Source organism: Astatotilapia calliptera, chromosome 11 (assembly GCF_964374335.1).
Source record: "Astatotilapia calliptera chromosome 11, fAstCal68.1, whole genome shotgun sequence".
In the NCBI taxonomy this organism is placed as follows: Eukaryota; Metazoa; Chordata; class Actinopteri; order Cichliformes; family Cichlidae; genus Astatotilapia; species Astatotilapia calliptera.
The window spans coordinates 24,264,086-24,287,262 of record NC_137432.1 but is presented as its reverse complement, the minus strand read 5'-3'; the positions used below and the strand labels follow the sequence as shown (position 1 = coordinate 24,287,262).

At 41.3% G+C, this 23,177-nt stretch overlaps 2 protein-coding genes across 5 annotated transcripts; both read left to right on the top strand.

The window, feature by feature from the left end:
• The first annotated feature begins 1,471 nt into the window (after positions 1–1,471).
• On the top strand, positions 1,472–8,640 carry u2af2a (U2 small nuclear RNA auxiliary factor 2a). Of its 4 annotated transcripts, none has more exons than XM_026185106.2 (12): positions 1,472–2,054; positions 3,275–3,416; positions 4,792–4,827; positions 5,104–5,207; positions 5,580–5,731; positions 5,861–5,977; positions 6,082–6,220; positions 6,339–6,418; positions 6,880–7,002; positions 7,089–7,175; positions 7,916–8,164; positions 8,266–8,640. In XM_026185106.2, exons 1-12 carry the CDS (start codon positions 2,006–2,008, stop codon positions 8,398–8,400), a joined length of 1,413 nt encoding a protein of 470 aa, XP_026040891.1. In that variant the 5' UTR covers positions 1,472–2,005; the 3' UTR covers positions 8,401–8,640. The 4 variants fall into 4 exon arrangements, with proteins under 4 accessions (XP_026040891.1, XP_026040890.1, XP_080164482.1 ...); XM_026185105.2 differs by having other exon boundaries at positions 6,082–6,238; XM_080308356.1 differs by lacking the exon at positions 4,792–4,827 and having other exon boundaries at positions 1,480–2,054.
• Positions 8,641–15,396: 6,756 nt separating this feature from the next.
• cacng6b (calcium channel, voltage-dependent, gamma subunit 6b) lies at positions 15,397–23,177 on the top strand. Its single transcript, XM_026185478.2, has 5 exons — positions 15,397–15,509; positions 17,094–17,806; positions 20,339–20,413; positions 21,844–21,981; positions 22,100–23,177. Exons 2-5 carry the CDS (start codon positions 17,449–17,451, stop codon positions 22,318–22,320), a joined length of 792 nt encoding a protein of 263 aa, XP_026041263.1. The 5' UTR covers positions 15,397–15,509; positions 17,094–17,448; the 3' UTR covers positions 22,321–23,177.

The window sequence follows — 23,177 nt, the reverse complement described above, 5'->3', positions numbered from 1 at the left end:
ATCTGAATAACCTGTTTTCCTAACAGTGATAAGTACTCCAATTTGTGGAACTTAAGCCATTTTAGTGTTTGGTTGTGGAGCTAAAGAGCAGACAGTGAATCTGCTGCAGAGCCTTTTAAAGGTCATACCAGTGTGCAGTGTTTAAATAATGTAACGTATTATTCACCTAATGTATAGTAAGACTCAGAATTCATTACAGCATAGATTTCATACGAAAATGTAGATTTATTTGTCTGTAAAATTGCACAGCTCCACTGTTTATGACTCATGAACTCTACTGTTAAAACATAATACTAATTAAAAGATTTCATTTCTGATAAGTAGTGCGAACTTCTAATTTTATTTCTACTTTAATGGATTTGTTGCATTGCTGGTGCTGGGTAAGATGTGAGGAGACGTCAGGTTACAATAAATAGGTGATAAAATGTCTTAGTAAGTTATTGTGGTACCACCAGATACCAGACCAGCTTCTATGTCTCAGAGATTTGACTGAAGGGATGGAGGATAATTTTTCCAAAGATATTTCCTCATTTTTACTGCTTTGATACTGTCCAACATGTCAGTCCAAAAAGTTCCAAATTGATGTTTAAATGGGTGAAAACGGGTGAGTGTGATTGTCAAAGCTCACAGTGCTGTGAAAAAGTGTTTCCCTCTTCTTCGGTTCTTAGTTTTTTGCACATTTGTCAGACTTGCGTGTTTTAGATCATTAAAAATGTTTTAATACTAGCCAAAGACAACCCAAGTAAATACAATATTTCATTTATTAAGGGGAAAAAAGAACTGCAATCAAGTGTTTGCAATAACTGGCACTGACTCATTCACATCGCTGTGGAGGAATTTTGGCCCACTGTTGTTTGCCAAATTGTTTTAATTCAGCCACCTTGGAAAGTTTTGCAGCAGAAATGACTTGTTTAAGGTCATACCAAAGCATCTCAATCACATTTAAATCCAGACTTTAAATAGGCCACTCCAAAACTTTTTTAGAGGTGGACTTACTGGTGTGTTTCAGATCATTGCCCTGCTCCATAACCCAAGTAAGCCTCAGGCCACAACTTATGGACAGAATGTTTTGCTTCAGGATTTTTTGGTAGAATTCATGATTTCAATAATTACAGCAAGTTGTCCAGGCCCTGAGCCAGAAGACAAGACAGCAGTCAGGTTTGCAGTAGGAGTGACAGATGGGTTCAGAGTGTGGGTGGGATTATTTCAAGTGTTGGGCTGATGTTGAAGGTAAGAAGAGAGAGTGATATGGAGGCCTGTGGCGACCCCTAAGGAAGAAGTAAAAAAAAAAAAAAAAGCAGTTTAAGTTAAAGGTTTCATCTTCACTTGAACTACAAAATAAAACTTTGACACTTTGGGACTCAGCATGTCCTTAGCAGATAAATTAACTCTGATGGGAAAAGAATAAAAAACAAGCGAAAACGGACACCGGAGCGTCTCTTCTTTCTCACTCACCGGAAACAAGGCATTCATCAACTTCCTGTGTCACGGAGCTCCAGGGAGACGGAGCAAAAAAAGCGGGCATACCGAAGTCTTAATTGTTTTCTCTAGCTTCGAAATATTTGAAAGCGCATATATTTGTCTTGTAAAGCCGAACAACTGGCTCCCGTGGATCATTAACTCCCCGGATCCGCTTTGGGCTCCGAAAAGAAGCTCATTCATTCGGCGTTGGTAGCTAGCTAGGAGCCACGGGCCCACTATTCTTCTGGACTTTGCTACAAGCTAGTTAGCTAACGTTAGCAGGCTAACCCATGCGAACACGTTTTCTTTATCAATGATTCTGCTGTTACGTTGTAAACAAATACTTTGCCGCTAATATATGTTCTAGTTAAACATTTTCGATAAATCTGTCGTTAGGTAAGCTACTAGTCGAGGCTAACTTTCCGGAGCTGCATCTGCAAGACACTTGTTTTTAAAAGTGTTGTTCACTTTGTTGCTAGCTTAAGCTAGCCACCGCCAACTGAGCAACGCAATCTCCGAAAGCGTAGCAGGCTTCAGCAGAGAGATGTCGGACTTCGACGAATTCGAAAGACAGTTATCTGAAAACAAACAAGGTAAATCACTTTTTCTTTTTGCATCAGCATTTAGAAACGCCAATGGTGCCTTTGTTTGTACAGGCCGCCATCAGTGTATCCTACTGTGGCCATGTCTATTTACTGGAACAGTATTAGCAAATTACTAGCCTACAGTTTTACGGGAATATTGCTCGTCATTTTATTCTGTTGGATGAGCATTTTCCCGACTTTTCTGTAAGTTTACCGGTAACCAAATACAAACTAAATAAAGGTTACTGTTTCTTTAAAGCATTGTAAGTTTATATCATGAGTCAAGACCAGCTGACTGAATAATTGGTGCAGCTAGCATTCATTCTTTGCAGCTGTTGCGTGCACTGAACGTTTCTAATCCAGATTACTATTACTACTAGATTATTGCCTCTAACTTTTCGACACACAACCAGTAACTGTACCAGTTTAAAAAAAAACTTATCCGACACAGACTGTTTTCAAGGTAGATTTGTATAGATACACGCACACTATGAGCTGCATCCGTGTAGTGGATGGGGTTTATTAAATTCTACGAGCTGTTATTCACGTTATTAATCTATAAAAGCTGTGGTCTTGTTTTTAAAATGCTACCATAACCAGTATTTACTTATAAAATGCTAACGTAACCACTTTAGCATTTCCTTATAATTTCAAATATCCTGCTGTATAGCACTACAAGGCTTATGGTCTTATGTCTATGTAAAGTTTATTTGGTTTATTTTACCAATCTGTAAATTAAGCTATGTGTACACCCATAGCTTAATTTATGGTGTTAATATTGTGTGGTCTCCATAGGGCTTCAGAAATACCTTGTGGCCTATGGACATGGGCTTTTTGTTCAACCATAGACAGGGAGCAGTGGATCTTTTTGGGTCTTCTAGGTTGTGAGTGGATATTCTGTATCCAGCTTGTCTGAATGGATCCTACAAATACTCTTTCAAATTGTTATGATGCAGTTTTGAGGCTGTGTTAATCCTTTGAGCCATTCTTCATGGCCCTTGCAGTTTTTTTTTTCTTTTGCTATCTAGGAGTGCAAGGCAGTGGGAACGAGGTGTAGTTGGATGTGGATTGTACATTTCAATTAAACATCCACAAGATGATCAGTGTTAAGTGTCACCTCTCACTGGTTTTAATGCTGTGGCTAATTGGTGTATATCCCCAGCTAGCTATGTATCCCATTTATGTGCAGTCATGCGAGTTATTAAACACTTAATATTTAATTCCTACAGCTGAAAGGGACAAAGAGAACCGCCACCACCGTCGGTCCTCGTCCCGCAGTCGCAGCAGAGAGAGGAAGAGGAGGAGCAGAGACAGGGACAGACGCAGCAGAGACCGCCGTGGAGACAGTAAGGAGCGGAGACACAGACGCAGGTTAGTACCACATCTGGGCCAACAAGCAGTCAAAGCTACTGTGTTGCATCAAGAATCGCCCCACTATACTGGAATGTAGTGTACATTGTATAGTCATCACACTGGCCGAAAATAAAGCATCTGCAAAGAATAGATCAGATTATATTAACCTCTGGACACCTTCTTAGTACAATGATGAAAGCTACTTGTGAGTCCAAGTAAACTTGGATCTCACAAACATGTAAACACTAAATTTTTGAAGTTTTAAATTGCCCTATATATATGCAATACAAATGTGTTGAAACACCAGCTTGTCTAAACACCCTCGACTTTGCACTGACATCGTGCCGCACAGTAGGTGGCTGCAAATTCCAAACTCAAGCACATGCGCACAAAAAACTGACACTATAAAAATTTGTTATGTTTGCAAAATGCAGCCCTCTCCTTCCTGGCTTTTGCTGTCATCTGTTCTTTTTCTTTTGTTTGTTTGTTTGGTTTTTCTGTCTTAATAGCATATTGTGTTGCTGTTCAGGACAACAAATGCACTTAAACACATTAATCAGAACTAAAAACTAGCTTAGGCAATGAGCTTCTGCCACTTCCTGTCGACTGTGGAACTCATCATGCAGAATATCAAGAGTCAAAACTGTTTTTTAAAAAGAATTTCAGGTCTATTAATAAAACTCCAGAAAGAATCTTTTCTGAAACGTAGATTATTTGCATATTCACTCTGAAGTTGCATAATATCGGGTGTCTCTGAAATGTGCTCCCACTTTTTCTCGTGACAAGCCTGATCTGCAGTCTTTGATCAAATCTCGTTAAGCTTCTTGCTGTGGGAAAATTGTCCGTTCTTCTAAGAACATCATCTTTGATACCAAAGAGATGAAAGCTTGCCTGTTGACGGGGCAACACATAACCGTATGTGTTTATGCTCACGATTAGCCAGTCTTTCTTTCACTTTCACCTTTGGATTGCATTTATATACAATAACTTCTCATTTGAAGTCACACATCTCCTTTGTGACTGCTTCATTATGTTCACTCTCTTGCGGACTTCTGCAAAGTTTTCCAGTTTCCTGCTTCTTATTGGCTGTGAATGTGACCTCTTTGCTTGACTGCTGCTTGACTCTTTTCTTTCTCGGTACCAGTATAAAACGCGTTACTTGCAGATATGCAGTGTGAGTAGTTAAAAAGATGTAATATCTGGCTCCTCAATTTTTAACGATGTAATTTATGCTTTCATTGCCTCATTAATAGTTTGAATTCGTGCCAGCTGTGAGGCTCACTTAGTGACTGACTTGTATTCAAAATGGAAGCTCTAATTTTGTCAAGTGGAAATGTTGGTTAATGTGTTTATTATTTGAGAGAAATGTGAAACCCTTCCGATGTCATTTCAGCTCACCATCCAGCTTCCCCCAGGACAATGCTGGAAGGTAATACAGCAAACTAACACAAAGCTGGTTTGTGCATTACTGCAGCAACTGGATTTTAATTATCTTCTTAGATTCTGTCTACCGTTTAGTATGTAAATAACTGCCTGGATGAGGGTTTTCTATCCCTTTTATCATCTTTAACATGAGTTTTACAGTGTTGTGATTGAAATGTAGTCTGTTTTGTTCATTTCTGAAATCAAACCATCGTTTCCTGTAGTAGTCCAGTGTGAGCTAATGAGAGATATGTTACATGATGATTGTGTGTTCCTCAAACAGCCGTTCTCCCCACCGTGAGAAGAAGAAGAAGGTGAAGAAGTACTGGGATGTCCCTCCACCTGGTTTTGAACACATCACTCCCATGCAGTACAAAGCCATGCAAGGTAACCATCCATTTTCCTTCTCGTCTCATCTATTTATATGTTTACTACAATATTTGATTCTGCCTTACTTGAATGAAAGACACCTTTAAAGTGGATCTATTATGCTCTTCCTTATTTTCCCATCATATTTTAAACATAGTCAGTGTGTGTAAAATTACTCGTTTTCACCCTTAACAGAAACATAGTAGAACTAAGGGGCTATACCAAGGCCCAGCTTAAGATGAAAAATGATTAATGGAGTCCAAAAATGCAAAATATGAAGAATAGAAATGAGCATAATAGTTCCACGTTTATGTGCGTATTAATCTGCCACATGGCTTTATTGAAACAACAGAATGAGGTTGTTAAATATTTCCTGTCTTCACGCTCCAGCTGCAGGCCAGATCCCAGCTACAGCCCTCCTGCCGACCATGACTCCAGATGGCCTGGCTGTTACTCCAACCCCAGTACCTGTAGTGGGTAGCCAGATGACCCGACAGGCTCGTCGGCTCTATGTGGGCAATATCCCCTTTGGTATCACAGAGGTGAGTAACAGGACAGCATTTGACTTTGGCTCCTGCCCTATAAACATCCTGCAGTAATTTATACTTGTGTTTGGTTGTTATTGTGCAAATTAACACAATCTATTATTTTTTCCCCTCCCTTATGTTTAGGAGTCAATGATGGACTTCTTTAATGCCCAGATGCGTTTGGGTGGTCTTACTCAGGCCCCCGGCAATCCCGTTCTTGCAGTACAGATCAATCAGGATAAGAACTTTGCCTTCCTTGAGGTGAGTCAATTTTCCCATGAACACTGATTGTTCTCTCTTGGTATAATACTAAAACCTTATTAAAATACGCAGTTTTGAAGTCAGCCATCTTTTGTCTTGTGTAGTTCCGTTCTGTGGATGAAACAACACAGGCAATGGCCTTTGATGGCATCATCTTTCAAGGCCAGAGTCTTAAGATTCGCCGTCCCCACGATTACCAGCCCCTGCCCGGCATGAGCGAGAACCCCAGTGTCTATGTGCCTGGTATACAGACAATTAATGGTTTTTAACTCTAATTACTTCTGGCACAATTCTCAGCAAATTGTAATCTGTGTGAACTCAATTTCTCCATTAATGTTTCTGTCTGTTGCTGCTCCTGCAGGTGTGGTGTCCACAGTAGTCCCAGACTCTGCTCACAAGCTCTTCATTGGTGGCTTGCCTAACTACCTGAATGATGACCAGGTCAGTGTTTGTGCCTTAAACAGCTCATATTTTCTTATAAGTGCAGTACAGCTTGTTCAGTATCAATTGTTCTGCACAATACACTTACACACTCACCTTGCAAAATGGCCCAAACAACACTACATTGCATTCTGTTATACTTTGAGTCCTGTATTTCTCACATGACTAAAGGTTAAAGAACCCCAGAGTGTACTCTGTTCTTTCTTGTGCTTTTCTGAAAAAAAAATGTGCATACATCGGCATATAATTTCCACTAGTATTGAAACATAGAGACACTATACTTACTGTTGGAAGAAGCGAAAGAGAAGGAGCATTGTGTTATTCTTTTTATGTTTGCTGTCATGTTACCCAGTAACACATCTTGAACAGTGGTGTCATGTTGGGAGTGTCTGGTGTTCATGAGACCTGTTGGAAACCATTGGAAATGCCTTGCAGTGACCTTTATGCATCATGTGTGCTAGGTGAAAGAGCTGTTGACGTCATTTGGCCCTCTGAAGGCTTTTAACCTGGTGAAGGACAGCGCCACAGGCCTATCCAAAGGATATGCCTTTTGTGAATATGTTGATGTCAACCTTAATGACCAGGTAACCAGTCCAACAGAATATACAATGCTATCTCTGTAGTATGAGTTTTTGAAGGCATGGTTTTCAACGTTGTTATGTCATTATAGGCTATTGCTGGACTGAACGGCATGCAGCTGGGAGACAAGAAGCTTCTGGTGCAAAGAGCCAGTGTGGGATCGAAGAACGCAACTCTGGTAAGTGTCCAGGAGCTGGACAGATGACAGCGGGTGGTGGGAGGATCGATGCTCTTTTAGAGAGTGTAAAATGCATAAAGATTGTTTGGCCACTCTTCTCCAGCAATTCATGAAGTTACTCTTAAATTTAACCATTTACAAGTGCACATCTAAATGTAGTACATTTTTAGTTGCCTCCCCCTGCTTTTATTATTATTTTATAATTATTATTTTATAATAAAAGCAGGAAAAATGCATGTAGCAGCACTTTCCTTATCACTGCCTGAACTAATCTCTGTGTAGTACATCCATTCGGATTCAATTGGATACGGTACAATAATAATAAAATATGAAACAGATCGTATTTATTACTAATCGGCTATGGCCAATGAAATACTGCTGACTGAAGCTCTGCATGAAATCAGTTAAAACGTGTTCACCCGAAAACACATTTTCTCAATATTTTATGAACCAGCAGCCGACACTACCTAGGGTTAAAGCTGCAACCACACTTACGAAAACGGTGATTGGAGACCAAACTGAGTTTAAGCTGGACTGAGATTGTTTGTCTGGTGGGTGGCAGTGGCCAGTAGTTTTTTTTTTTTTTGTTTGTTTGTTTTTTTTTTGTTTTGTTTTGTTTTTTTAGCTGTGAAAATGGATGTAAAGAATATTAAATTGTTGGCTTTATACAGTTTACTGTAAAATGTAGAGAAAGCTGTGCTATAAAATGCCTCATCTAACCTTTGTGTGTCTCCTTCCAGTCGAGTATAAACCAGACTCCAGTGACGCTGCAGGTGCCAGGTCTGAACAGCTCCGTGACTCAGATGGGCGGTCTGCCCACGGAGGTGTTGTGCCTGATGAACATGGTGGCCCCTGAAGAGCTGTTGGATGACGAAGAGTACGAGGAGATTGTGGAGGACGTCAGGGATGAGTGCAGCAAGTACGGCCAAGTTAAAAGCATTGAGATACCTCGACCTGTCGATGGCCTGGAAGTGCCTGGAACCGGCAAGGTAGGAGCCGTTTACATTTGACTTGTGGTAAACGATGCTGTGAGATGTTACAAGCCCTCACTGCTTTTTTTTTTTTTTTAATCTTTTTTAAAAAATTTCAGATCTTTGTGGAGTTCACATCAGTTTTTGACTCCCAGAAGGCCATGCAGGGGCTGACAGGCAGGAAGTTTGCCAACAGGGTGGTGGTGACCAAATACTGCGATCCAGACGCCTATCACCGCCGGGATTTCTGGTAGAGGGCGCATGACGAGAAGAGGGGAATGGGGAGGGTGTGCACTGCCAGTTTCCAAATCAGCCCCCAAAGTGATTTTTTTTTTTTTTTTTTTTTGTGTGTGTGTGTGTAGCGCAACGTTGCAGGTCGATCTGGGAGTATTATTTGTTTGGCAGTGGTGATATCCAGATTATCATTGGAGATCTTCACGAAATATTCAGCAGTTAAGACAGAATTGGAAATGGAGGAGGAGAATTTATGGGGTTTGTTTTCAGTACATAATAAAAGGGGGCTAGGTTTGGTTGCTAGTGGTGTAGCTGGGTGGGTGGGCAAGTTAAAGATTTTTGAGAAAAAAAAAGTGTGTAATAATAGGTCCAGGGGTTGGGCGAACATTTTTTATACTTTGTGAGACAGGGATGTCATTTCTGGGTGGGAGGGGGGGTGCCACACTTTAAGGTTTGTATTTAAATGGAGTTAGCCTGTTTTAAGTACATTAGGAAGGAGCCGCGGTAGGGCACTTACTGGAAGATTCTGGTTGGGGGGTAAAAAAAACAAAAAAAAAAAAGTGACAGGGAGGTTTTGGGGAGATGGAGAGGAAGATGGGAGGGCATTTTCATTTGACCATCCAGTGTAGATACACAGTAGTTGTAACATCCACTTCAGCTTTTCTGTCATCATTAGAAAGGCAAAAGAACACTCTTATTATTATTTTTTTCCTCCACCCCCTGTCTGGACTCTGTCCTTTCCTTATGTTCCTTCATTTTCATCAGACTGCTGCCCCCCACCCTTCAGGATGATCTCTAGAAAATCTGTTGTCTGATTGGACTCTATCTGAATGTCAACTGTAATTGTTCTGATACTGTGTGTAGCTTCACTGATTTCAGCTGTAATATCACCCTGCATTCAGTCCCTTAGAATAACACAAACTGCAAAAAAAAAAGAGAATTTTTTTTTTTTAAATTATGCGCTTTCTTGTTTTTGTTCAAATTTTTGCAACTTTTGTCACGTTCATCTTTTGTGAACAGCATTTTAAAGGTGAGATTGTTTCGTCTCAGCAGTTCAGCCCTGATTTAGTTTAAGAGACAATAAAGACAGATTGGGAGGGGATTTCATGGGGGGATATATATTTCTTCCTTACCAACAAGCCTTAATGTTATTACATGTCAATTTGCTATTGAAAGAAATATGGCTTACCCCTCTACCAATGATGTCTATATATTCATGTATGTTACTGTCTTGTCCTTCAGCCAGCTCACATTTTTCCTTGTTTCCCAGCAGATTTGGGATGTAAGATGTGTTGGACCCAGTTGTTTGTTTGTGCAGCGTCTCACCTCTGACAAGACCAAATAAACATGAGACTAATACCCACGACTCATGTTGTACTGCAGAGTGAAACTAAAATCACAAAATGCCAGATTTGTCTTTCAAAAAATTAAAATCAGAGTTAAAAGTAAAACTAATACTACAATCTCCTTCAGAAATTTGGGGGCTTTGAGGAGATTATTTAGGGAAAACAAAGTAACCTGATTTTTAAATTTTAGTGTTCACTGTTAGTCATTTTTCTGCTGTTGAACTATTTGGTAATTTCACTAAATCTGAGGTCAGCTGTTGGGTTGATAGAAAACAGTCCCTGTGTACGTAGACACAATCTGCTTATCGCTCATCTCCCTCATCTTCTGCCCTGTATCCTCTGAGGACCACATGTTCAAACTGTATGGGCTTGAGACTGTGCTTTCATTTGATCCTTTGGTTTGCTTTACAGCGCTGAAAGAGAGACTGTGTCAGTGATAACACTTTAGAGATGTTACTCCTTACTTTCTGAAAATCTGCTTTTCTTTTCTTTTTTTTTTTAAGTGTCTTTTAGTTTCTTTTTCTCTGGAAAAAAATGTGATTTCTTAAATGATTTAAAACCTAAAAGCCACACATAGTTTATAAAAGCAGAAGCAGTCTTTCATTTGTCCAGTTTGTTTTCAAATGTTGATTAAAACATGAATTTACATGACTGCTTTTCTTCCCTTTGTGCTTCCTTTTCCTGTGCACGCCCACATCCATTCACCACACCGTAGCACAGTTAATAATGGAGATGGAGTAGACTGGAGCTACAGTCAGCTTTACTGACCTGATAGCATAATTAATCAAACTGTGTAGTTATTGGTAATGTCCAAATGATGGTGCTATTTCACAGTCACTAGACTGACTTTTACGTAAGAGTAGTATAAACATTGGTCACACACAGGGGCCACAACTGCCTCAGTTCTTCATGGTATAGATTCAACAAGATGCTTGAAGCATTCTTCAGAGATTTTGATTCATACTGACCTGATAGTTGCGTTCAAGCAGCCAGTTTGTGATGATTTGAGCTTTGTGACATGGTGTGTCAACCTGCTGGAAGAAGTCATCAAAAGTGAATAGATATAAAGGGATGGACAACAATATTTGGGAATACTGTGGCATTTAATTGAAGCTCAGTTGCTTCTAAGGGGTCCAAAGTATGCCAAGAAAATATCCCCACACTATTACACCACACCCAGACAGCCTGAACCTCTTGTACAAGACCGGATCTTTTTTATGTTTAAGCCCAATTCTGATCCTACCAAACGAATGTTGAAGTAGAAATCCAGACGAGACAATGTTTTTCCAGTCTTCTATTGTTCAATCTAGGTGTAAATTGTAGCCTCATTTTCCTGTTTTTAGCTAACAGAGAGGAGCATGCTCTTCGGCTGCTATAGCTCTTCTGCTTCATCGTTCTGTGTGTTTTGCATTGACAAATGCTCTTCTGCATAGCTCGCTTGTAACAAGTGACTGATTGCCTGTCTTCCCATTCCTCTGATGCTCAGCTTCAACTTCAGCAGGTCATCCTGACCACGTTCTCAAGCTTTAAATGCATTGAGTTGCTGCCATGAGTGATTAGAACAGGTGTACTTAATAAAGTGACCGTGAGCATATAGTTTTCATATATATAAAAAATCCAACTGAATCATGTCAATCTTGATGATAGATTCAGGCTTATTTTGAGCCAAGTCATTTATGTTCTTCCAATTAACCCATTTATTTTTCTACATCTCACAAGGTACAAAGAGTAAGGCAGAGCAAAAGCTGGATTGTCTTATTCAGCCTGGATTTCATGTAAAATGGTTACAGGAAAGCAACTACACTCTGTCATGCAATAATGTCCTGTGTCAGCTCTATACTACCCATCTCTATCTGCATCGCTGCACCTCACTGCACAAAACCCAGCAGCAGCAGGGCCTCTGATGCAACACTCACTACCCAGTAGTTCCCTCAGGACAAAGGTAAATCAGCAGCTCTCTCATGCAGTTGAAACCATGTCCACTGGAGCAAAAATGGAGAGCTGACCCTGAGTCTTTTAGAGATGGCTGTCTGTCATGAAAGCCGCTGAATGTTATTGGCAGCCCTCTCTCAAGTGCATTGTATGCCCTCCCCAGGCCTAACGCTGCAGTAAAGGCTTGTTAATACATTATCTCCCTCTAGTGGCGGATGCAAGACTCTGGTGATGGTCATTGTCATTCTAGGCAGTGCATCCCCATTGATCTTCATTCAAAAAGATAGAACACTGCAGCAGTGGGAGAGTGCAACAGTGGAATAGAATGGACACATTGAGTACATGATCCAGTTTGTATTTAATCCACAGGAGGTTAGACGAAGTAAACACCTCACAAGAAAGAACTTAATAATACGTACATGTCAAAAACATTAGTAGAAATGTGTCCTGTTGATGTTCTTCCACCTGTGTAAAAATGTCAATGATTTGCAATAGAAGAGATCAAACATTAATGCAATGCAGACAAGCCATATTTGTAGTGTTTATCATTTAGAAAAGGGTCATTGGGCAGGAAACTGGAACTTTAAAATATGAATCTACAGAGTAACATAACTGTTACTAAACAGAACATGTAAACTGCACAAAGACTGCAGGCAGCTTATCCCAGGATGCATGAATTAATGTATAAGGTAATGGTGGTGATGAAATTTGGGAATTTATAGTTGTAGTTTACATACATTCATTCATCAATGTTATGGTAATTATGGGCTTTTAATGACCACTTTGAACTGTTCTTTTTCCCGGGTGGGAATATACGGCATCAGATATATACATCCATCATATTAATATTTGGTCTATTAGTAAATTCCATCAACATCCATCAACAAGCTTCTCGCATTTTGTGGTTGGATATTTTACTATTCTACTTGGCAGAATTGGTAGAGTTCATTAAAATTGGTTGGTTTCCTGGCACAGACACCTTTTAAGCATAAATACACAAATATACAATAGGGTTGAGTTCAGGGCTTTGGTAAGTCCATTAGCATGGCTTAGTTTAGCATTAGCTAATGTTAGCCTGCTTTTCAAAACCACTTTTGGTTTGCTTTTGTTCGGGTTGTTCCTGAACATGCTTTTGATTATTGACCCAACAGTGTCCAAGTTTCAGCCATCTTGCTGTTGATTCGAGGTGAAGATGAAGAATTTGGACCGTGGAAATGTGCTGATATACCTGAATTACTTGTACTTACATTTACATGTTTAAAATAATGGATGATCTTGGAATGTTTTTTTTGGAAATAGCTTCAAGAGACCTTCACAACTTCTCTAAATCTGCAGTTCTCCTTCTTATAACTTCATTGACTTTCTTGCACTTTCCCATTGTTCCCAGCATTGGTCAGTCGAAAGAGTGACGTCAAACAAATCCTTTGCATGCTGGAAAAGAGAAACTACCCTGACCTTTCAGCACCACTTATTAAAAGTTTAAGTGCACATATAGATTTGGTGTATAGCTGTTAATGTGTACCAAGACACATACATTAATATATCTTAATAAAAGCCATCCAGCAGTATGACTGAACATTAATTTTTTACTTTAATCTAGTTATTAAGTCTTACCCCTGAAAAGATTGAGGGTTTTTTCCTAACTGTCCACATCGCTCTCAGTGATCTCCAGGCGTATACCAAAAGGTCAGTTTATCTTTTGCTGTCTCAGTGGCATCTGCCTTGACAGCTGCTGTTAATAAAAATGTGTCTTTTTCTCCAGGAAGATATCATAGAGCATCGTATCAGATCAGTTACTCGTTGATCTGTTCAAAAATTAGATTGATTAACAACAATTTACTACCTAATAGAAGGAACCTGTATCTCTTTATGTGACACAGTGGTACATTGAATTTGCTTCAAGGTCCGATCTGTTGTTCCATCAGAAATGCTTTTCTGCATACGTTGATTGTAACGGGAACTTATCTGACTTACTGTTGCCTTCCTGTCAGGTCGAAACAGTCTGGCAGTTCTCCTCTGACCTCTGGCATCAACAACGCAGAGACACCCAGAGAACTACCGCTCACTGGCCATGTGATTGGTTGATTATATATTTGTGTTAACCAGCAGGTGAACAGATATAAAAGTCCCCCCTTTCCCTTACCGGATACTCAGGATACTTCTGCAGTCCCTTTTTTTGTTTTATCAAGTTCATTATTGAGTTTTAAAGCTTTTTGCAGGATTGTTCGTAGTAGGAAAATCATCAGATGCTTCAAGTGGGCAAATACTCTTAGTCAGTACTACTTAGCAGCATGAAACTAAGAATTTTCTGTAGCTGTAATCATAAGTGTGAACGGCATGCGCATGAGTACATACATGAGCGTACAGTACAAGCATAAATCAGCACTGCTGACAGGGGCACTACAAGACATATGAACAAGACTGTTCATATCAGCATAATGTAGAATATTGATGGCCTCCAACTGCCTGTGGACACTTTGGATCTATCTTATATGATGGATGAGCAGTGGTGGTGTGTGTAATTAGAGGAAGCGATTTTAAAGAATTGGCACACATGTGTGCCTTAAAACAGATAGCTGTCCTCCACATTAATTAATCTATCATGGATGTCACGCATTTAGCATGTGACCTCTGTCTGAAGAGGCCGTCTGCAGACTGAAAAAAGGAAAAGAGAAGCAGAGTTTGACTTTTTTGGACATTCCAGGTGTTTATTTCCCTGTCACAGCCTGCGGCCTACTTTGTCCCTTTTCTGCAATTGTCTCCTGTTATGTGTTTCTGTCCCCGACTCACTCTCGGTTTGCATCCCCCACCCATCCCCGCCCTCCCTTAGTGTTGCTGGCTGCAGGGTTTGGCCTCCCTCCCTCTCTCTCTCTCTCGCTGTGCCACGTATGTAACCTAAACTGTGGAACGGCCAAGCAGGGATGGGCCACGAGAAAAGCTTTCCACAAGATCAGCCTGAGCCTCTGAAGTCTCCCTGGACCTTGTTCAGTGAGGAATGAAATGGGGGCTGCACATTCTCATTTTCCTCTCTGTACCGCTTCATTTCAGCCAGTGTTGTCCATTTCGGCAGCTACCTCAGACTTCAGCATTCCCTTACAGTTTTTACTCCCCTTTTATCTCCTGTTCTCATACGTCTTTTTTTCCCCTTCTATATGCGTCCCTGCATGCTGTGGCTCTTTTTAAACCCTGAGTACACTTTCAATCTGTCTCTCTGTTAGATTTTCACCTCTTCACAGTGTATTGTGTTGCTGTAAAATGCTGTTCTGGTCCCTCTCATATAAACACAGACTCCTCCTTCACTCTTACTTAATGTCATTAACAGGTGGCTGTCCGAAATAGACGCACACACACACACAAACAGCAAGGCTGTCGCAGATACAGAGATGTTTTTTATCATGCTGGCAGGCTCGTCATCATGTGAGTGGACCACCCTGCAGCAACTTTCCTTGCTGATTTAAAATTTGAAACATTTATGGAGCATGAGCTGGATGCTGTTGAGATTAAACGTGAGGTGTAAGCACAGTCTGGGGGCCAAACACCAGACACACACCCACCCACACACACACACAGATGCACACGCATTTAATGGGCAACAGCATTAACCAACCAGACTCCAACCCCCTTCACATCCCCCACCTCTACTCCTTTACACTCACTTTCCATAACTCTTACGTTCCTCTCTCCCACCCCTTTCCTCTCTCTCTCTCTCTCTCTCTCTCTCTCTCTCTCTCTCTCTCTCTCTCTCTCTCACACTCTCTCTCTCTCACACTCACTCTCACATCACTGCTCTCCCCCCTCTATTAAGTTTCATGCTTCTCTTCCTCTCGAGCTGAACAACACACACGACACAGGTCAGATTTATTCTTCTTTTCAATCAAGTGCATTAGCCAGCTGTTGCTTTCTTACGCCCACGTGTCACACAGGTGGCGGTGGCTGTCACCGGTCAAGCAGTAGAGAGAATTTCTAATTTTCACGACAGAAAATGCAGCATGAAGTTATATCCTGTGTTCAGACGCTTTAGAATTTAGGCTACTGCACCAAAGTTTTCGTTGCATTATAGTATATAACTTTGTATACATGCTCTATATACCCTGCTAAGGATAATCCTTCACTTACTGCAAAGTAAGCACTTGTTTGTGTCGCCCACCCTGAGAGCAGCTTGGCTCCTCTGAGCCGTCTGATCACACTGTGGTTAATATGAATGTAATGTGATCAAGGTTTGTAATTCTATGACCACTAATTTGGCTGTCAGCAGCTGCAGTATTGATGTCCTTTATTACAGTTTATGTTGGAGGGTTATTTTAATGCACGGTTGCTATTCCATACCTTTGGTTCACTAGTCACACGTATGTATCTGCCTTTTGTTAGCTATAAAATGATTTTTACCCCAACTGTCACTTAGTGCTTGTTGATAAGCTGATATTATTGTTTATTGACATTGCAGAACCATCTTCTCATGCTCTGTGTAAATGCTGTCTGCTCTTACTGAATTGTTATTATTGTGATTATTGCGGGGCAGACGACACGCAGCACGACTAAATGACAATGAAATGTTTTTTGTTACATGTTTATTATGTTTATTATTATGTCTCCTCACATACTACAAAGTATCAAAGACAAAGGCTTTGCGGTGAGACTTTGCACATGTTGCCTAAATAAAACCTCTGATGCTGTCAGCCCAAAGCTCTGAATTAGGTGATTCGCCAACTGTGCGTGGCCTGCTGGTGCTGCTTTCCTAACTGGCCAGGCCTCTCGCCTCCACTCTGTGACCTGTTGGACCTCACAGCAGAGTTAATTACTATAGCCCCCTCTCTCTGTCAGAGGGTTCAGGATTGAATTATCACCTCTCGTGCAGACCATCGACACCGTTGTGCCCCGTCACTCACTTTGTTTAAATCGCTCCAAAGGTCCCTCGCTCACAGTTGAAAGTCTCTGTAAGCTGGGACCAAACTCGTGCTGAAGCACACATGTGCAAGTGCACAGCCGCTGCTACATATTCCCAGTTTTCCTGGTATAAGTAATGCAGCCTGAGAGGTATTTGTGGCAATCCATTATCCCCTCAGATCAAAGGGGATCTGTGTCTAAGCCAGAGATAGTGTACCTGCTCAGAGAGACGATGGGTTGTCAACTCATCTGGGAAATTGGAAGCTGGGTGGTCCGGTGTGACACTACGGTGTTATCTCTCACCTTGACCTTGCACAAACCTACTCCAGTAGCTCTTCCAGTCGAATTGTTTCTACATCTCCTGCAAAATCTGCCATATGGCTTATCTATTGTTGGCTGAGAGCATTTCATATGGCTTTTAGGGAGGGAATACTGTAGATGCTGATAAAGCTGTTGGAAATTAAATATTACGCTGGTGATGAAAGGATTTTGCTCTGGTGAAGCATATGCTGGCTACTCTTTCATCTTCCTGTTTCATCTCTCTTTTTCAGAAGCCTGGACGGAAAACAGACAGACAGCTCTCCTGGTCCTTGCCTCCATCTATCCTATTTTGTCATTACCTCACTTCATCTGCCCCCCTCTCCACTTCACAGTAGTTCTATTCATATCTCTTATGTCCAGCCCATTTATTTTTACTTGATCTTCTCACTGCTTTTGCTCAATTTTCCCGTCCATCACAGGACAACTGATAGCTCTCTTGCAAACTTTCGCCTTCCGAACCTAAAACATCTCATTATTTGATTCTAATTAAAACACTTTTCATCTATTATCTGCTTCTCTAATCTTCATTTGAGGTGTCCCGTCCCATCCCCTGTACTTCTTCGGTTCTGGCCACTTTAGATCAGTATGTGGTCCAACTTCTTTGTACAACAGGATGAGGAGGGTCGCACAGGGGTGGCAGGACAGAGTGGAGGTTTGGCTGGAATGAAAGGTGGTAGAGGACAGAGGCGGATCCACAAGTTGAGCGACAGCCAGGAGGGAAAGATCAAGCTGGCTTTCTTTGTCTCTATCGTCGGTGTGACCCTCACGGTGCTCGGCATGGGGACAGAGTTTTGGGTGGAGCTGGCCCAACCAAAGAATTTCAGCGGCAACCAGACCTGCCAGCTGGCCCATTACGGCCTTTGGAAGGGCTGCATCCGCACCCTAAGGGTGGATGAAATAGACCCAGAGAGGACAAGCTGTGGTCCTGCTGATCTACCTGGAGGTGAGACCTCAGAGTGGTGTGTGTGTGTGTGTGTGTCTGTGTGAATTTGTGTAAATCTGTTTGATCTGCACAAGATGAGCTGGTGAGTTTCTGCAGGGACTATTTTGTGTTTAACTCCCTGTCTGCTTTCCTTGCAAGTCTGAATTGAAGCTGCCACCATGTTACAGTATGTGTATCGGTATCAAAGTGGATTAACAGCAAGGGGTCAGAGACTGTTTGTGGAAAGAAGTTGCTGACATCACCCTTAATCACTGTAGGTTTTCTGTGCCATGACAAATGTTGTAAAATAAGAGTGAGCTGTCATAGCTGACATAATGTATGCCCCCTGGGAATACATTTGTAGGTCTTTGTATCTGAACTCATAAGAGGCTGAAAAAAGCTCTGTTGCCACTTTGTTTAAAAAAGTCATTTGCATCCAACGCGAACAGTCTTCATTTTTCTGAGCAACATTTTTCTGAGTTTTGATATAGATTTAAAAATAAATGTATTCCTTGTGTGTATGTACACTTGTGTGGATTTGCAAAGGAATAATGAGAGTTGGGTATCTGAAGCCGCTTGTGTAGATACAGTATGTATCTAGGTCATCCTACAGATAATGTGCAAATTGAATCATTAAAAAGTATAAAGCGTGAAAATGCATTCAAGTGCATAAACACAGTGGTGCTTTATCAGTTTGGATCCTGCTGGACCAACACACAGCAGCATGCAGATACAATATACAGCATATTTGTTGGCAGTCATAACATGATCTGTGTAACAGGGCATTATTAATATTAAGATTTTCTCCTGACTAAGCATCGAATCATCTCCTGTTTTACCAAGAGTGCAGACAGGTGATAAAGGGGCAAACCAGAGGTTTATTGTGCTGACGGACATTCATGTTTAGAGTAGTGACAGGTTCTTTCTAAAAGCACTTTATTCAACTTGACCATGGTTATGTTCTCCGGAGTGCGCCGATTATCTGCACAATGACCTATTTCTGTCTGAAAAGTGAGTCTGGAGATGGAAAGAGGCAGGTACTGGAGGAGAAAGACTTGCTCCTGGAATCACACATGTCTCGTGGATTCTGCCAGGACCCAGCAGCGGTCTGAAGAAATCACAAAGTCTCTTTAAATTTCAGAGACACAAGTGGTTCACATATACAACTTAATGATCCAGTTTTCAAGGATTATTTATCTATCCTTTGCTAATTTATCTTTTGTGCCTCTTTGACTGCTTCGAGCTGGCAGATATGATTCCAAGATGCTCTGTTGGTGTTTGAGAGAAGCCAGTATGCTTCTGACAATCTTCATCACACGTCCCAACACTGTTGGCCCACGCTGCCTGTCACAGATGGCCGTGGGCTCATCATGTTTGCAGGAAAACAAATGTTTTTGCCATCTATGGTTCCCCATTTCACATCCCTGTTTACATGCCTCTGGCTCCCGTCCCGCTCAAAGTGCGGCCTGACGATGCCGTGTCTGTCATCCCGACACCAGCTATCCATCTTCGCTGCCTGCTGGAGAGAAACATGGCGGCTCAATAATTACAGTCTCAGCGGGGGTAGTGGGAGCAAAACCAGTTGACTGTGATAGCATAATGTGTTACAAAATCAGTATGGTTGACAAATGGACGGTCTGCTTCATTAAAAAATGTTTGCAAATGCCCTCAGCCACAGCTATATTTGTGTGGTGAGGAAGGATGTCAGAATATGTGTGTGTGTGTGTGTGTGTGTGTGTGTGTGTGTGTGTGTGTGTGTGTGTGTGTGTGTGTGTGTGTGTGTGTGTGTGTGTGCACATGCACGTGGTCATCTTGGAGCACATAATTTTCAGTGGGTGAAAGTCATCACTATGCACTTGTGAAGCCAAACGGAATCTGACTACTTCACAGTTTTTGTCTAAATATAGAGAAGGGGAAACGAGGGGGGACAGGCAGGGACCGAGTGAGAGTGTATAACTAATGCAGTATTAACTAACCCCCCTGTGTTCCCCCCCCTCTTGACATCTCCTGCTCGCTCGTCTCACCTCCTTCTCCATCTGCGGCTACCCTCTCTCTTTCCCTTCACTCACCACCCTTCCATCTGCCAGCAACTCACTCCTCCTTTTCACCGCTCTCATCCTCTGAGCCTGTATCCATACTTCTCGCATCTTCCTCCTTCTTTTTCACCCGGCACATCCTCTTCCCGTCTTCTGTAGCCATGTCCCTTCATTAGCCTCCATCTGCCCCTTCTCTCTGTCTACCACTATTTCTCCCCTCTGCCATCCACCCTTAGTGTTTTGCTGTCTCTCACCCTCTTTGGCGGCACCATATGTGCAGTGCTGGAGTGTGCGTATGTGTGTGTGTTTGTGTGCGAAGAGGTGTGTGTCTCTGGGTATTCCAGCTAATGCTCGATATAAATAGGAATGATGCCTGGAAGGACAGAGTGCATGGATGCATAGTAGGCACATCAGAGAAGACAAGAAGTCGTCCATAGGAGAGTGAGTGTGTAAGTGCGTGTGCGAGCGCGTGGGTGCACGTGTGTTTCTTTGTCTGATCTCTTCTTTATGCCCACAGAATCCAACTGTACTTACTTCAAATTCTTCACCTCTGGGGAGAATGCAGTCATATTCAAGAAGACAACTAAGAAGAGTGAGATGTTACACCTTCCCCTGGACATACACATTAGCAGTTACACCAGCAGCTTCTTCTTTCAATAAAGACGCTCACTGCGGTGCTCACAGGACCGTACTGGTGGTTTTTGCATGTTTTAGACCATTAACTTCCACTGCCACCCCTTTTCCAAAGCAAGCCATAAGCTATCAGACTGATTAATGTGTTTGCTGTGCTGCCCAGGGAGCCACTGGTTTCAGTGTAGTTTGGAGATAAGCTGGATGAGAATTAATAGGCTACTTACATCACAGCAAACATCAGTCATTTTTATCTTTTGGTCGTAAGTTGTGAGCAGAGGCTGTTTTGAAAATTTGCTTGCTGATATGGTTAAAGAGAAGGCGGCATTTGACATATGAGCTGTGGGAAAGATTTGCTGTCAGTGGCTGCACAGTAGACTTGACATAATCACACCAACAGATATGCACAGTCCTGTGAAAAATAAGTAAGGGTATACCACTTCTCAATCATAAGTCATTAGCCAATGAGCATATCCCATCTAACCCTTTCTGACTTTAACAGTGACCTTAATTTACAAAATGTACTTAGTTTTTACTCAATATGACCCGAAACTAGTGAGTGAGCCCATAAACGTTTCAGTAATTTTTTTACAGAGGTCAAATAGGAAAGGAAGCTGATGGTCATTTACCCATAGGCACAACCACAAATCTTCTTGCATCCAGAAGAGTCGAGTCGCCCCCTGCTGGTTATTACAGAAAAGTACATTTTAGGTTCTGAGCTACCGGGAAGCTAGCATATCTATTTTGTACTGTGTTTACGGTTTATGCTAACTTTGTGGCAATTTTTCAAAGCATAGATTCCTAAAGTGTTGACCGGGGTGGGCTACGAAAGTACTGCAACTGGGCTACAGTAATAACAGAAATTCTGTTGAAATTACTCACAAGTATGTAGAGTTACATATTTATATGATTTTATTTATTTGTTTAAAAAGAGAATAAAAAATGATAATAAGAGGTGGCTAGTCTGTGATGTTACTCGTTACTCTGACGGAAGGAATTGACCAACTATGACCATTCCTGTTATCTGCAATGCTTTTATTAATGAAATAATATCTACGTGTTGGAGAATCAAAAAAACAAAACAAAAACAGCACAATTGGCACAGGCTATTTTTTGGGGTCGCACCTGTTCAGGTTTGGAATGCCAGGAAAATCTGTTTTAAGCAGAGCCAGTACAGGAAGGAGCACAGATGACATCATTTTTGTTCTTTAACAAAAATCCAGATTTAACCAAAATCCCAGAGGAATCAAACATGTGTGAGGTGGTGTAACATAACTAGTTTCCAGACCTCACAATAATTCCTCCATCTTTTGTGCTGCAGATTTCTTTCTGCATGCACTTCTGAACATCTGCGCTTTATATTTTGTTATTTCTCGCTGCTCTCCCTCACAGGTCTGAATCTAGCAGCAGCTGTCTTGGCCCTTTTGAGTCTGACCATGATGGTGATGGGCTCCATATGCATCGCCATGTCGCTCAGCAAAGGAGTGCAATTCTTTCTTAAGCCAGCCTCCTTCTGCTTCATCCTATCAGGTGGGATGTGACTCTTTTTTTAGTCATGCTAGGACAATATTTTCATGAGTATTTTAAGGATTGTAACTGCTGATTGAACTTTTAAATGTTACTGTTACTTTTTTATCTTCTCATGCAGGTGTACTGGTCCTGCTCTCTGTCCTCATATTCCACCAGTCTGTGCTGGCCTTACTGTCCAGTGACCACTCCATACCTTTACACCATGAACTGTCCTGGTCTGTGGCCTGCGTGGGCTCAGCGGGAGGCATTCTTATTTTTGGAGGCGTCCTCTTCATCATTCTCGCTCTTCCTTTCAGCCCATGGCAGAAATGTTTTCCACACAAGAACAGCGACACCTAGCCCTCCGATGCTGCACACAGTATTCACGACGTCTTTGCTTATGAGGAAGGAGAAATTGATTTCTGACAGCTGTGATGTCAAGCTTGCTCTTGGCATTGGTTTTGCCAGAGAAGCCATACTAACTTGGTCTTAAATTTATGAAAGGGAGTCAACAACACATACACAACACAGCATGGCCTGCAGAGGTAGATTTTGCAACGAAGTGCTTTTGTTCATTTTAGCATAAAATCGAATGACTGACGGGGCTACTGCTGACTTTTTTAGTATTTACTCAAACCTGCGTCACAAATAGGTTTGTTAGTCCGCCTGTAGCTGTACAAACATATAAACCCAACCTTTATACTGGGATAAGTCGTGCAGATGCTTTTCTTTTTAATTGCTAAGACTTTTTTTTGAGGTTTGAAAATGTTCATAGTCTGCTTTGTATGAAAGCTCACCTCTCCCTAAAAACACAGTTAAATTAGAATATACAGTGTAGTCCATGCCCTGGAGAAACTCTTCTCATACTAATGTTTTCTGATGTGACTATTGGCAAAATTACAATATTTAGCTGTGCATTTGAAGAATTCATTACATTACACCATAGTTTAAGTTTGATGAGGGCACAGTTAGGTTAGATCATGACACAAGTTAGAACGTTTACATGACCTAGACTGGTATAACAATAATTTAAGATAAGGGGAAAATGTTTTGTTGATCTACACACTCACTCATTTCTCATGCCTACTAATGTCAACTGACTTTCTAATCTCCGCTTGCTGTTCTTGGAAGAATGTGACACAAAATAATGCAATAGCAAAACCAAATTTGGACTTTAATCTGTTCGAATTATAAATAAACAAGTGAAAACTTTGGAA